The sequence below is a fragment of the Falco biarmicus genome, chromosome 9 (assembly GCF_023638135.1).
Source record: "Falco biarmicus isolate bFalBia1 chromosome 9, bFalBia1.pri, whole genome shotgun sequence".
Taxonomy (NCBI): Eukaryota; Metazoa; Chordata; class Aves; order Falconiformes; family Falconidae; genus Falco; species Falco biarmicus.
Genome location: NC_079296.1, coordinates 11,900,063 through 11,913,368, shown reverse-complemented (window position 1 = coordinate 11,913,368; position 13,306 = coordinate 11,900,063). Strand labels below are relative to the sequence as shown.

Below are 13,306 nucleotides of genomic sequence, written 5' to 3'. Positions count from 1 at the left end.
CTTTGTCTATACTGGCATTTTGCACGGGTCAAATTAAGCACCTAGTGAAATCAGGGCACATCCCCATTACAAATGAAGTGAAATAACTTGGATGCAACAGCCCTTTGGAGCTTCATCTCCATCTGTTTTTATGACCTGGGTAAAACAGATGCTTTAATAACTGGAACAGGTTCAGCTATTTACATGAGAGATGAATGTGGACCTGCATAGATGTTTGGTTGGCTGCTCATTTATTCACCCAAATGAGTAAATAATATCAAAGCTACCTGCTGCACAGTGAACATTTTCAAACAACAGTGCATGCCAGCATGTTTGAAGATGAGAACATTCAGTTTTGCTTTGGAAATTTGCTTCCTGTAACAAAGGCAAATAGGAATGTGTGTTTCTGTTTGAAGCACAATGATTTCTCCTTTTATAGTATTGGGGAAAGTTGTTTTGAGTCTTCTAAAAACAAATCTACTTTTTCTCTGCCAGGTAAATGGTGAAAACGTAATTGTTGATACAGCCCTTTCCTTCCTAGACTCATAAACAACAGAATATAGAAGACGGGCACTGCCAGGGCAGGTTACTGACCTCCTGGGCTGTGCAAAGGGGAGGGCTGGGGGCCACTCACCACACAGAGCTCACAGCTGTGCAGGTCAACATTTATGGCACGTGGCTGTGCCTGGCACCCAGGTCCTATCAAGGGGTGTTCATGCCAACAGGCAGCCTGTCCTCCTGGGCCATTCAGGGAAAAAAAGAAAGTCCTGGTTCTGCTCTGAAGGTCTCAGCAATAGAAGAAATCAGCTTGTGTCTTTCAGAGCACCAACTACTGCTGAGACCAAGTGAAATCTCTAAACGCATGGAGGGAAGCAGGACTGAGAGTGACTTTGGGGCTTGCAGAGAACAAACGTCTTCCAAACCCCCTTTTTTTCTGAACACCCCAGCCTCCACTCTCTTTCTCATTGTACCATCTCACTCTCACTTCCAGAAGCTATGATGGTTTTTGTGCTTTCTCTTGGGCAGTAAGAGGGCCTGGGGCAACTCACATATCCATCTTTGCTGTGGGGACTCTGAATAGGAAGAGAAGAACAAGTATCTGGTTTCTTTTTAAATTGTACAGGTGGGAGCCTCCTCTCAGCATCATCCCAGCTTTCCTAAAGTTGCTTTGATATTCAACAAACACTCGCTTTTTAAACAATACTGTCCTAAACCCGTACTATAATGCCCAGAACCACTTTCAGGCTTTCTAAAAACTGATTATTATAATCACAACCAAGAATCATAGGACTCTGCTTTGTGCCAGAAATACATATACACCCAATTGTTTGTAGAGGAACCACAGAGAGAAAGAGTGAGGGAGAAATGCAGGTTCAGTGCTGCTCGATTCAGGAGCAGGAACTCCTACCTAATTTGATTTTCCTCTTTTGTTTTCCAATTTAACTTGTAGCTATTGAAATCCAGGCTAAAATTTGCTTTGGCCTTCATGCTCTCCTTTGGCCTCAACCCAGGGAGCACAATGCTGTGCCCTGGTTCACGGCACCCCATCTCCCGCCCACCCCCCCCATCCCCAGCAGGCTCTCCCCAGGTGAGGAGGCAGCCCTGCTGGCACAGCACAGCACTCTGGACCCTCAGTCACAGCACAGGTAAGGAGCACCGCACTCTGGAAATTGCTGCAACAGTACTTGGCAGGTGCAAAGCAAACTCACTGGGCAAGTGAAAGCAGCATTGAGCTTAGTTTTATGAAAGTTTCATCACATAGGGCACAAAAAGCCTTTGAGAGGGCTTGGGGGTGGGGGTGGGGGGCATTGGTAGTGTTATCTGGCACAGCACACAGCAAGAGAACTGTGGTGCAGCTTTTGCCAGAACAAGCCCTGGCACTAGCTTGCTCTCTTTTTCAAATAGTGTCTGATGTTGATCTCACCACTGGCTTCCACGGAGATGGTGCTGACTGGTGCTTAGAAAAGTGAAATGGATCAGGCCCTTTCCTCTGAATAAATATCAGATCTGATTCACCACTCAATTGCTTCTGTTTTACCTCTGTAGAACGTCATTGATTATAGAAGGATTTGCAAGTTTAAAACTAGAGTAATTCAGTGATTAATCCTAACCAAAGCCTTTCATAAATAGAGAGCAATATGCCAGCACTATTCAATATTCAGCACATCGATGGGTGCGCTCAGTAATATGATTCAATGGCATTTAGACTTTCCTTCCCTTTATTCAGGGCAGCGCTGGGATACATTTAGTTTAGCTAACCCAGACTTTTCTCCTCTATCTCTCCTCCCTGCAAAATGTCAGGCACATTCTCGGTGAAAAAAGGCAAAACTCTCCCACCCAGTGACTGGCCTGTTCCACGTAGCACCTGGACCCTGGGAAAGGCTGACCACACGTGTTGAGATGCCCACCAGGATCAGAGGCTGCCACAGCCTGACAGTGGGAAGGAAGAGGGACTCTCAGCCTGAACAGGTCCAAAGCCCATTTCAACCCATGGGCTGAAGGCTCCTACAGCAACTTCCAACCGTGAACTAAGGCTGGTCCAGAGAGTAGAAAAGCTTATTCTAGAACTGGCTGGCTGTAAACATCAAAACACTTTGCTCAGACTGAATCTTGCTTGTATAGGGCAGTCCCACACAGTGTATCCAGAAACACTGCATGAGGCAAAACAGTTGAGGCAAAGAAATAGTTTGATTTTAAAGGTGTTAAGCATTTCTATGGCTCTTTCTGGTCCCACGGATTTTTGGATCTCACGCAAAGACCTCAAACCACTCTTTCAAATGCTATATAATATAGCTGGATATAAATAAGAGTTCCAGGTGGTGACAATATTTGGGGGATTCAATATTTTGTCTTGGTCTAAAGAAAACTGAAATAAACATGTTAAGGAAATGTCCCACCAAAAACAACCTCCCCCCACACTGATGACATAACTGCTCAGCTGCACTGAGTGGCTGCCAGGTGGTCTGTGGCTGTAGGGAACTCCATTTCCCTCTGCAGGGTTTTCTCCCTGAGCCATGGTGCCTAAGGAGGCAGACCCAAGACTTTCAGGATCCAAATCTTGTTTCTGTTTCCCACCACTTTTAGACCCAAGAGTCCTGTACCTTTGCTCTCCCCTGGAGATCCTGGGGTCCCCTCAAAGAAACAGAGCCTGAAGTTCCACTGGGTAAATGACCTCAGGATCCAAATACAGTTTCAGAGGCAGGTAAACGACAGTAAGAGCTGTCCATCTGTTCACCAACCCACCTGACCTGTGTGGATTGCTGGACCAGCTTTGGCTGACAGCTACAGGCAAACACGGGGCTCAGGCGTGTGCAGCTGCTGACACTCCTTAGCTTACAAGTTCCCTTGAGAAAGGGTGACCAGCAAGGCAGGTATTTTTGTACTGTTTTTACAGTGCCTTCATCTACTTCCTCCAACTCTGAACAGCCACGGAAGTACCAACTTCTGAACACCAGCCATCAGCCAAGCCATGATGGGAGACAGGGGAGAAGTGATCTCTCTTTTTCTTCACATGAGCTTTGCCTCCTCATGATTCCACTTCTTGCCTTCTAACAGGACTGCTGTCAGTTGCCTCCAGAAGATGTGTCTGCTGATTTCCTTGTTTGTCCACTCCAGATAGGTGTTCCTCCTCAGATATCGGGACAGCCCCAGCCTCTGCCTCAGCAAGGTTTTATTCACTTCTCCTAGTACAATCATGATAATTCCAGCTTTTCCTTCAACAAGCTGCCAGGACTGGGCAATGTCAAACTCAAAGCTACACCACTTACTTTCCAGAAAGTCAGTAGAGATGACTGCAATGACATTTCTGCTACTCAAAAAACCTTCTTGGATGATATTGGTGACAATGGGTACCCCTGGTAGGAAATCCCTGTAGTAAAGGCAAAGCTGGAAGGGAGGTGTTCCTCCTTCTAAGGGTTCCACCAGCTCTTTCATCACCCATTCCTGGTCTTTGCTGGAGTGGATAACAAATGCATCATAGGTGTCACCCCTTTCTGCAGTGTGTTTACACCCACTGAGCAGCACCAATGAGTAGTATAGCTGGAAGTAGTACTTGTAAATCAGGAAGAGGAACACTGCTGCAGCGAGCAATGCGATCACTGAGAATGCCACTGTACTTGCTTTGAGTTGGCAGGAGTGCAGATCGAAGCTTGACAGGCTCATGTTCTTCACATATACAGGTGTGTGGCATATCATCAATTCCCTGTTCTGCAGTAGGTCCTGCTTTTCCTTTACCCATTTCAGAAAGTTTAGGTTTGTGCAAGAGCATTCAAACAGGTTTTGAGAGATGTCTAACAGGACCAGACTATCAGGCAGGATTCCCAGGGCTGAGTCCACCAGAACGCTCAGCTGGTTGTTGCTGAGATCCAGGGCTGTGAGCGCTTGCAGCGGCTTGTAGACTACAGGATCAAAGCTCAGTAGTTTATTGTTGCTGATGTTTAGCTCTTTTAGTTCAGAGAGGGCATCAAATGTATTTTTATCCACCTGTACTAATTTGCAACTTGAAATATCCAAGGTGTGGAGGTGACTTAGGTTTTTGAAGTTGTTGGCCAATTGGTTGTTCTCAAAGGAGTTGCCTGCCATCTTGAGCACTCTCAAAGAGTTCAAGCCACAAAAGGTACACTGGGATTTAACATGAGTTCTGGTATGGGAAATATCGAGGTATATGAGTTTCTGAAGGGATAGGAAGACAGGGTAGGAGCCAGGACCAAACAGATTTGTGTGCTGAAGGTCCAAATATAACAAATTCTTCACATTAGTGAAATCTCCAGTAATTCTGATGATAGAATTGTAACTTAGGTTCAAGTATTTCAAATTTGGACATCCAGGAAACAGAGGGGAACAGCAGCGATAGAAGGAGAGGTGATTCTCACTCAAATCTACCACCTCCAGGTTTCTTAGACTCTCAAATTTCTGTCGGAAGCTACTGAGGTCTTTGTTCTTGGTAATACGAAGCACTCTCAGCTCCTTGAAAAGAGAGAGCTTCGTGGCAGGCACTTCCTGAAACTTGCATTTCTTGCATTCCAGCTGTTTCACTTGAGAGAACATAGGAACCTCTGACATCTTTTCAAGCTGGAGGTTCACCAAGCGAATACTGGAGACGTTGCCTAAGCAGTTAAAAAGAGTGTCTGTGTCATCCTCAAATCCCCTTACACACACTAAGATAAATTCTTGCATTTGTACCTGACACAGTCCACTCAAGAGTCCTCTCTGAAAGTCTACCAGTTTCTTACTGTCACTGAATTCTCCAGCAATTAGCCTGTTGACCTGTAAACCAGTCAGGCCTTGAAGAGAAGTGTGCATCACGCTGAAGTTCCCAAAAGAGGCTCTTAGTCCCAGCTCACCAAGGTGAATCTTTGCAAAGGACCCTGGCTGTATGTGTTTTATATTATTCAAGGAAAGCTCCAGTGTAAGGTTGAGCCTGTTCACTTCCTTCAGGGCATCCAGGTCTCCTTTGGAGATATATGTGATCTTGTTAGAAAGAAAGCTCAGATGCCTGAGAGAGGTCAGGTTGCTGAAATATTTGGGAAGCTTCAATGAAGCAATGTTGTTGTGGCCCAAATTCAGCTCCTGCAGGGTATGCAAGTGTCCGATGGGTAGGTCAGTCAGAGAGGCTATGTTGGTTTCCACCAGTACCAGTTTTTTCAGAGATGTTAAGCCATCGAAGGCTGCTGTCCCCAAGTACTGGAGGGAATTGGCAGTTAAAATTAAGGTGGAAAGTTTCTGAAGATCCTTAAAGGAGTTATCTTCTATTGTATGAAGGTGGCATCTGTTGGGCAGGAAAAGAGAATAAATGTGCATGTAAAACTGTCCCTTTCATGTCTGCTAACACTACAGCACCAAGCACTGGTGCAACATTCTTAGGCTCCACCTCACGCTGGGGGTCAGTTTGGCTTTACTGTGCTGAGCAGTCAGCACTCCTGAATGTGCAAAGGGAACCCTTCCACAGCAGGAGACCTTCTCTCACCTCCTCCTCCCTCTCTAAATCTGAAGTTCAGTTGCAAAGCAAGAGACCTTGAGACACGCTGAAAGTCAAAAATTCAGGCAAGCAGCAGGAAAGAAGAATTGCGGCCTTCTGTTAAGGCCAAAGTAACCTCCTAACGACCATCACTTATGGCAGAGCTATACAGATAAAGCACGTCCTTCCACCTTGCACCCCCCAGACCTTCACACTGTCACCTCAGCCACAATTGGGCAGTTCCACTGGCACCAGCATGATGCAGCAGTGGCAAAGATCACAATTCTTTTGCTGATGATATCTGAGAGGCACCAGACCCCAGGCCATGCTGGTTCTAAAGGAGAAAAGGAAGAGAGGAAAAAGAGGGTGACCACCTAAAACTGGTTTCATAAGGGAAGATCCAGAATTTGAGACCCAAATCCATTCTGCAATTAATTCAAGTAAAATCAGTTTTATAATGCAGCCAGTGCTTTACAGCAAACCCGCTCTGCCACTCAGACACTTTGGAGCTGTAACTGATGGAACTGAGTGACATTTTTCAGTGAAACAATTTACCCAGAGAAACTGTTGTCTTAAGTCAATGGAAATTATACATCAATTCAAATTTGCTAATAAGCCTCCCCCATCTCCTCCCCCAGATATGTGAGGAGAAGGGAAAAGGGAATGTGTTGATATTTTAAAACAGCCTTTTAGAAAATGAATGTACCTTCATTTTTTTTAAACTGTGATTAGAAGAACAGCTCACCCAAGATGTTCCACTTTGAAGTTTTTGTTACAGTGAAAAATCTGACATTTTTCTTGTTCAGAGAGAAGTAAAACATCTTCCTCTTCCTTCTCACATCCCATCCCAACCTACACGATCAGGCTGACAGACCCACCTCTGTGCAGCAGGTGGGCACTCAGTAACCAGACTAAAAGCTGCACATCACTTGACCATGGGGATGTGCAGAGAGACAGACACAGGGATAAAGACACAAGTAAAACAAAATGAACAGCCAAGACCAACAGACCGCAAAATAAGCAACCATGGTGGCCCAGCTGATGAAGCAAGGTTAACCAGTAACCCCGTAAAAGAGCTCATTACCTTGTAAGATCAAGAAGCTGCAGTTCAGGGACTGATGAAAAATAATTTGACCCCAGTGATTTCAGATTATTGAAACTGAGATCCAAGTTCTGGGTGGTATCTGGGATTTCAGCAGGAACTCCAGAGACGTTCAGTCCCATGCAGCTGAAAGTTTTGTTAGGGATGACCTGTAACAGTGGCAGATCCAATCACGGTCAACATCTGCTCTTCAAGAAGTGCCAGAAAATTAGTCAGGAAAACAGGAGCAGAATGACTAGCCTTGTAGTGAGTTTCTAAATGAGCTGCCCTGAGCTTTAGGAAATAATCTTATATACCCTAAGCATCTTTCCCACTTCTAATAGAACCAGTCCTACTCCCCAGGAAGAGCTGCGTTTCTTGCTGATTGAAGCAGGTGCAAAACTACAGGACAGTGTTCCTTGAGGCTATGGATGAACCAGCAGCAACCTTTGAGAGAGCCAGCAAAACAAACACAGGGATGCATTGTATGTCCAGGATCAGCTTTCAGCTTACAACAGGCAGCTGTAACCAAAGTTATAATTGTCAGCAAAAGTTTGGAAAATGCAGGGGCCAGGTACTTGGAGTACTGGTGAAATGACTCTACAGTACAAATCAGGCAATAATCTGTATTTTGCAGAAATTATAGATAAGGCTTGGATCTCTTCCAAGGGAAATGTAATCTATTAGATTAACTGTACTGCAGTAACCATCAAAGGTAGAGAAAGCTAACAAGAAGAAATGGTTCATGCTGCTAGTTCTGGTTCTCAGATGTTTTTGAGACCAGCATTTACTTCAAATACTTCAATTGCCTTGGTAACAGCCTTGGAAAAAAAGATAGGCTTTCCTAAGACTACTAACACACAACAGACTTGATGCACAAACCTCCCAAGCAGAGGGAAAAGTTGCAGCAGAGAAACAGAAGGATTTTGTGCTCGTTTAGAGATCACATACCTCCAAACAGGGATTGAGGAGGCAGCCTGCCAGCTGTGATGGGACAAGCACCAGCTGCAGCACTACCATGAGCATCCACAGGGAAAGAGCTGTAATCTGGGACATCTTCAGGAGGCCAGGCATGCAGGAGAAAGCAGCGTGAGTATCACTCAAGGACCTGGAGTGAGAAACTTCCTGAAATGCCAAGCGTTGTGTTTCATCACTCCTGCTTCTCACTGCACGTCACTAAGAATTGCAGAAAACAAGGAGGGAAGTGAAAATGCTAGTCGCCTGTTTTCTAGAAATGCTTTGAGTGAATTGCTCTTCTTGCAACTGTTTTTCTTAAAAAAAAAAAAAAGGTTTTAAAAAAAGAAAAGCAAAAAAAAAGGAAGTAATGAAAGGTATAGTTTGGACTAGAAATTAAAGAGGAATATGGGTTGTATCAATGTGTCAATTGCCTTCATCACCTCAGCTTAGCTCAGGTCAAATTGGCAAAAAAAAGGAAAACACTGGTGAAATCCTCAGTCCAATTTCTGGAAGGTCATGCTTCACATCCCATAATTCAAATGCACTGGATAGAGCAAATGATTCTGCCTTTGTATCCCTGCCAAGCTCCCAGCTACTCCACACTGGCAAGTAGTGGATAAGTGCTCTGCTGTGGCAGATGTTTTCCTGAGCCATGTAACAACAGGTTTATCTATGGCTCAGCTCTTATGAACATACATCTGGGTTTTATCCATCTGGTTGGACCTCAGTATTGTAATTATTACAGGAACAAGCTGCACGTGGCCAGGCACAGGGAGTAAATATTGGAGATTCACCGAGCAGTCATAGCCCGAGACCTTACACCCCTCCTCACCTTTTCCTTGGGTGGGTGGTTGCTGGGGGCAGCAAGCTGGGAAAGGCATAAACACCCCAGCTGGGCTTAGAGCTGCTATCTGCCCTGGTCATGCCTGAATCTGCATTTGATGCCCAGCTACAAAAGTGAGTACCTCTCAATACTGTCCTTAATTTACAGTGCAAACACAGCTGTTGTTTCTGGAAGAGCCTTTGTAAAACCTCGCAGTTGGCAATATTAATTTAAATCAGCTGTAAGCCTTCTAATAAAGCTCCCTGCCTTCATTTATTCTGATAAATGGTAGTGCATTCATGTATCTACTCCTGTCTTTCTGTAGATAACTAAAAAGCGTTACTGGGGATACAGCCATAGGGTTCCTCGGTATTATTAACACCACATAGACAGAGAAGTTGCAAAAATGTGAGATGAGGATGGGATACTAGTCTAGAAGTAGACAGAATAGTGAGTCACTACTGATGAAAGCCTGTGTAAATTAATATTAAATATAAGCTGCAATATCAGTCCAGTGAGAAATCCACTTATAAAGAAAAGTTTAAAATATGGCAGGTGGGGACTGGACTTCTTTGGCAGGTCAGTAGATGGCCACTGAGATGGAGAAATCCTAAAATAACAGATGATCTCTGCAATGAAAAACACAAGGCAGCACAATGGGAGCTAAAACCGACACCCTGATGTGCAGCCAGATAGTGCCCATTAAGTCAGCAGACAAGAAGTTTGTTGAAATTGGACAAGTTCTACAAAATCCCTGTTCTAAAAAGCCTCTCATGATTGCAGGTATTTCCTTTTACAGATGGAATCAAAAGTGACTGCTTCTGTGCCTGGATTAAGGAAACTGGCAGAGCATCATGTGTCTGCAGAGAGGACAAATGAGTGCATCTTTTAGTATTCAATATGCAGAATGAAGCAATCCACATTTAATTTTTATCTAAAGCTGAGATGAGCCTGAAGTATGCTCTAGAAATTACCATTTCAATGGAGACGCACTGAACATGCTGGAAAGTTTGGGAGCATCACAAAATCCGTCCAACAGCCTTGCTCAGGGGTCAAGTAGAAAGCGCAGCTTAAAGGACGTTCGGAGAATGTGCTGCTTCCATCACAAGCAACAGTTTCACAATACACATCACAATTTGTTCAAGGACAAATCCTACAGAATCTGCAAGGGATGGGGTGCAAGAAGAAAACATGCAAGCTGGCAAATCAAGCCCAGCTACCGGTTTAGAAAGTCAGTGCTGGTTAACTTCATATTCTTCAGCTTGCATACAACAATGTGCAATGACTGTAGAAAGCCGTAATGTCTATGTAATTGCCTCTTTCTGTTCACAAGAAACAAAAGTATTATTTGGAATCCTTTAAAGTGACAAGAATAACATCTGAAGTGAAACATGATTCACTGCGCTGGCAATTTACTGGTGGGATCATCAAAGATCTTTTAGAAAGGAGGTGTTACAGAGAATCTGTATTTCTAAGAACACATGCCCGAGTGATCTTTGTTCTCTTGAACGTTATTATAATATAAGTAACACAACAGCAGACAGCATATACTCAACCTCTGTGATCTGAAGCAAGATATTACATAGCATAAGACAGCCACAATGTAGCTGGACTGACAAAACCTCTTGTACTTGCTTACGTGAAATTAAAATAATTCATGAACTCCAGCCAAAAAGAAGAGTTAGTTAACTCTTGGACAAGACAGCTGGTGATAGCCATGAGAACAGATAGGGCTGTTTGTAGCTGTGGTGATTTCAAGGTCACAGCTAACTCAGGATCACATGTAGATCAACAGCTATTACCCAGAAGAGAGGATATATCTACCTCAGTAGTCAGCAGTTCCCCAAGTCTATCTGCAAATGGAGACTGAAATACTTCTTACCATGTTCTTCAAGTTTAAACACACCAGGTCTTATTTTAAGTGAAAGGACCATCTGTAACAACTATTTGGTTGTGAGTCATGGATCAGATGGGAGGGAGCATTCCTGAGATGCTGGCACACACACAACACAACATTTGTGGAGCTAGAGATGGAGAGCACTACAAGAGCTTCCAAAAGCACTTGAGAAGCTCAGGCATGGGGTAACCTACACCAGCTGACCCAGTATTGCTCTCAAATGGGTTGCAGCACTGGCCATATGTGCCATCCTAACTAGCACAATATAAGCTAATACAACTCAGCTCAGCAATCACCGGTGGAGAATTAAGCTTAGATCACGTCATAGTGCAGCTGGGGTCTAAGCTCAGGCTGTGTAGACAGTTACCGAGTCCTTGAGGTTCAGCTGACACCGCCAGTCCTTATACCCAGCAACTCCAGTCTGAAAGGTTGTCTGAGCGGATAGGAAAAGCAAAAGGAAATTACTCTAAATATATAGAATTTTCCTAGCCATTCTTCTGGGAAAAACAATTTATATAAAGTACAAGGAAAAATGAGGGGTGAGGGTGGGGAGGGGAATGTCTGGAAATTGCTTTAAGATCCTTTTGCTGCAAATTCCACAAATACATTACACCATGGCACTGGTGAGTCACCGCCTCACCCAGCAAGCCCTGGCTGACCTGGCAGACTGATCAAGCCAGCACTGAACCACACGTACCCTGCACCAAGGCTGCTGAAGGAGCTGAGGAGCTGGTGTCATCAGAACATGTCCTTCCTAGAGTGCCTTGATGCCTATAACCCTCACTTGTGATGCTTCCCCACACGAAGCGGGTGTGATAATCTCACTCTTGATGGAAAATCAGCCTAGAAGACCCACTGCCTTTGCTACTGGATCTTGTATCTTTGAAGAAGAGAAGAACGTTCAGATTGAGAGAGAAACTTTGCATTTAGTTTGGGGGTGTTAGACAGCTGCGTCGCTGTCTGTCTGAACAATGATTGACTCTAGTTACAGATCATTAAACTGCTAGTTTCAAAGCAAAGAGCATCAGTAACGCAGATTGCTTGTCATGCCTGTGACTGTAAGTGACAGGTAAGGACACGGAGGTGGAATCACAGACAGTCTCTACATGCCACATAGCACACACCAAGCCCCAGCCAGCTGCAAAAGATGCCACCTAACCCAAACAGACTCCAGCATAGCTAAGGTGTTCCCCAATGCAGAAAAGGACAGATACCGGTGTACACAGGGGAAAGGAAATTAAAAAAAATCAAAAAACAAAAAAAAACCAAACCAACCCAAAAGCTAGTGTCCAAGTTAGTTTGATGAAAAGCAGCCAAGCCAACACTGAAGTAGGTAATGTGTGTCATCAGATGGGCTATTCCCCACAGCAGAGGTCATATGAATACCCCAGAACTATTCAAAAGCTATTAGGGAAGAACTGTGTCAAGTAACCAGGGACAAATACACAACTGGTAGAAGCGATTAATCAGTGTCAAGATAGACACTATCTGTGGCAGCTACTCCATATGGACTGTGTCAGGTTAGTTAGGAGCCCTACATTTTACAGAAGTCAGTGTTTAATCTAAATGGTTGGAAAGATTTCACACAGATGGTGGAGACAACCAGACTCACTTGCCAAGCATTCATGGACAGGCAGTCAGGGACGGTGGAGCTCCCTTGACCCCTGGAGACAGGCAGGGTGGCACCAAACAGCCCAGAAGCTCCCTGCCCTTCTGCCTCACGCAAACCATGGTTGCCCTCCAGCTGGCCACAGCCGGGGATTCACCCTTGCCATAGATGCGAGGATGTTTGTGGACCTTAGCATGAAATGCACTGTGCTTAGAGGAATGTAATTACCTTTCTGCAGCCCTGAGAAGGTGGATTTACCACCTCAAACCAATGCTAGCTTTTGCTACTAAAGCAACAATAGCACTCATTTTCTTTTTCTTTCCCCCTCCATTACATCGTTATTGTGGTATCTGGTAGCCTAATTTACATATGTTTTGCATTACTGTGGCTTTGCCTTATCCTACTTATTCCACCTCCTTCCCCCAGTTCTCTTGATAATAATGAGTCTGCTGTAGGGCAAGGATTTATTCAGGCTATCAAACATGAAAGGTTTGTAGGGCATGGAGGACTGCGGCTCTCAGAATTTTTAAACTGGACCCAAGAAAGTTTGATTCAGTGCCCCCACCAAAGCACGGTTAAATACTCAGCCCCTACCACATTGCTCCAACACTCTGGGAAGTTTGAAACAAAAGGCAGCTCTAATGAATCATGGTTACCTGGAAAGATTACAGAACCCTGTTTTGAGGGGAAACCAGACAGCTCTTAAACATAAGAGCAAAAAGCTATGTAGCAGACCTGCTTGCTGCAAGTACTGGGAGTGCTGCCACAGGCAGCAGTGACCAATGCCAAGACTCTTGAGCCTCATGTTTATGGTTTCACTACCATGACTTGCACTATATAACAGGTAAATGTTGCAGCAACTACAGCAGAAAGTGCAGACACAGCTTCTGCAAGCCATGGCAAAGTTCTTGTATACACAAGAACCTAAAGAGAAAATATAAACCCTCTCCTGGGGTTAGTACATAGCATGTTTTGTACATCAGTTTTACATATTAAAATTTTTG

The 13,306-nt window shown here is 44.4% G+C and overlaps 2 protein-coding genes across 2 annotated transcripts in view; both read right to left on the bottom strand.

The window, feature by feature from the left end:
• Positions 1 to 211: 211 nt before the first annotated feature.
• Positions 212 to 8,159, bottom strand: TLR4 (toll like receptor 4). The gene is made up of 3 exons (XM_056352238.1): positions 7,968 to 8,159; positions 7,020 to 7,186; positions 212 to 5,746 (listed from the first exon to the last, which is right to left on the bottom strand). Exons 1-3 carry the CDS (start codon positions 8,088 to 8,090, stop codon positions 3,487 to 3,489), a joined length of 2,550 nt encoding a protein of 849 aa, XP_056208213.1. The 5' UTR covers positions 8,091 to 8,159; the 3' UTR covers positions 212 to 3,486.
• A 2,880-nt stretch (positions 8,160 to 11,039) lies between these two features.
• The window catches only part of LOC130155057 (CMP-N-acetylneuraminate-beta-galactosamide-alpha-2,3-sialyltransferase 4-like), a 31,278-nt gene continuing 29,011 nt past the window's right edge, over positions 11,040 to 13,306 (bottom strand). The window contains 1 exon segment of the mRNA XM_056351985.1: positions 11,040 to 11,126. Within this exon segment, the coding sequence (XP_056207960.1) occupies positions 11,040 to 11,126 (87 nt within the window).

Excerpts from the sequence above, each read along its gene's own strand:
- TLR4 (XM_056352238.1), bottom strand. The coding sequence starts at position 8,090 with ATGCCTGGCCTCCTGAAGATGTCCCAGATTACAGCTCTTTCCCTGTGG. Across the intron at positions 7,187-7,967 it reads TCCTCAATCCCTGTTTGGAG|GTCATCCCTAACAAAACTTT; the intron begins GTATGTGATCTC and ends CCACTGTTACAG. Across the intron at positions 5,747-7,019 it reads CAGCTTCTTGATCTTACAAG|ATGCCACCTTCATACAATAG; the intron begins GTAATGAGCTCT and ends CCTGCCCAACAG.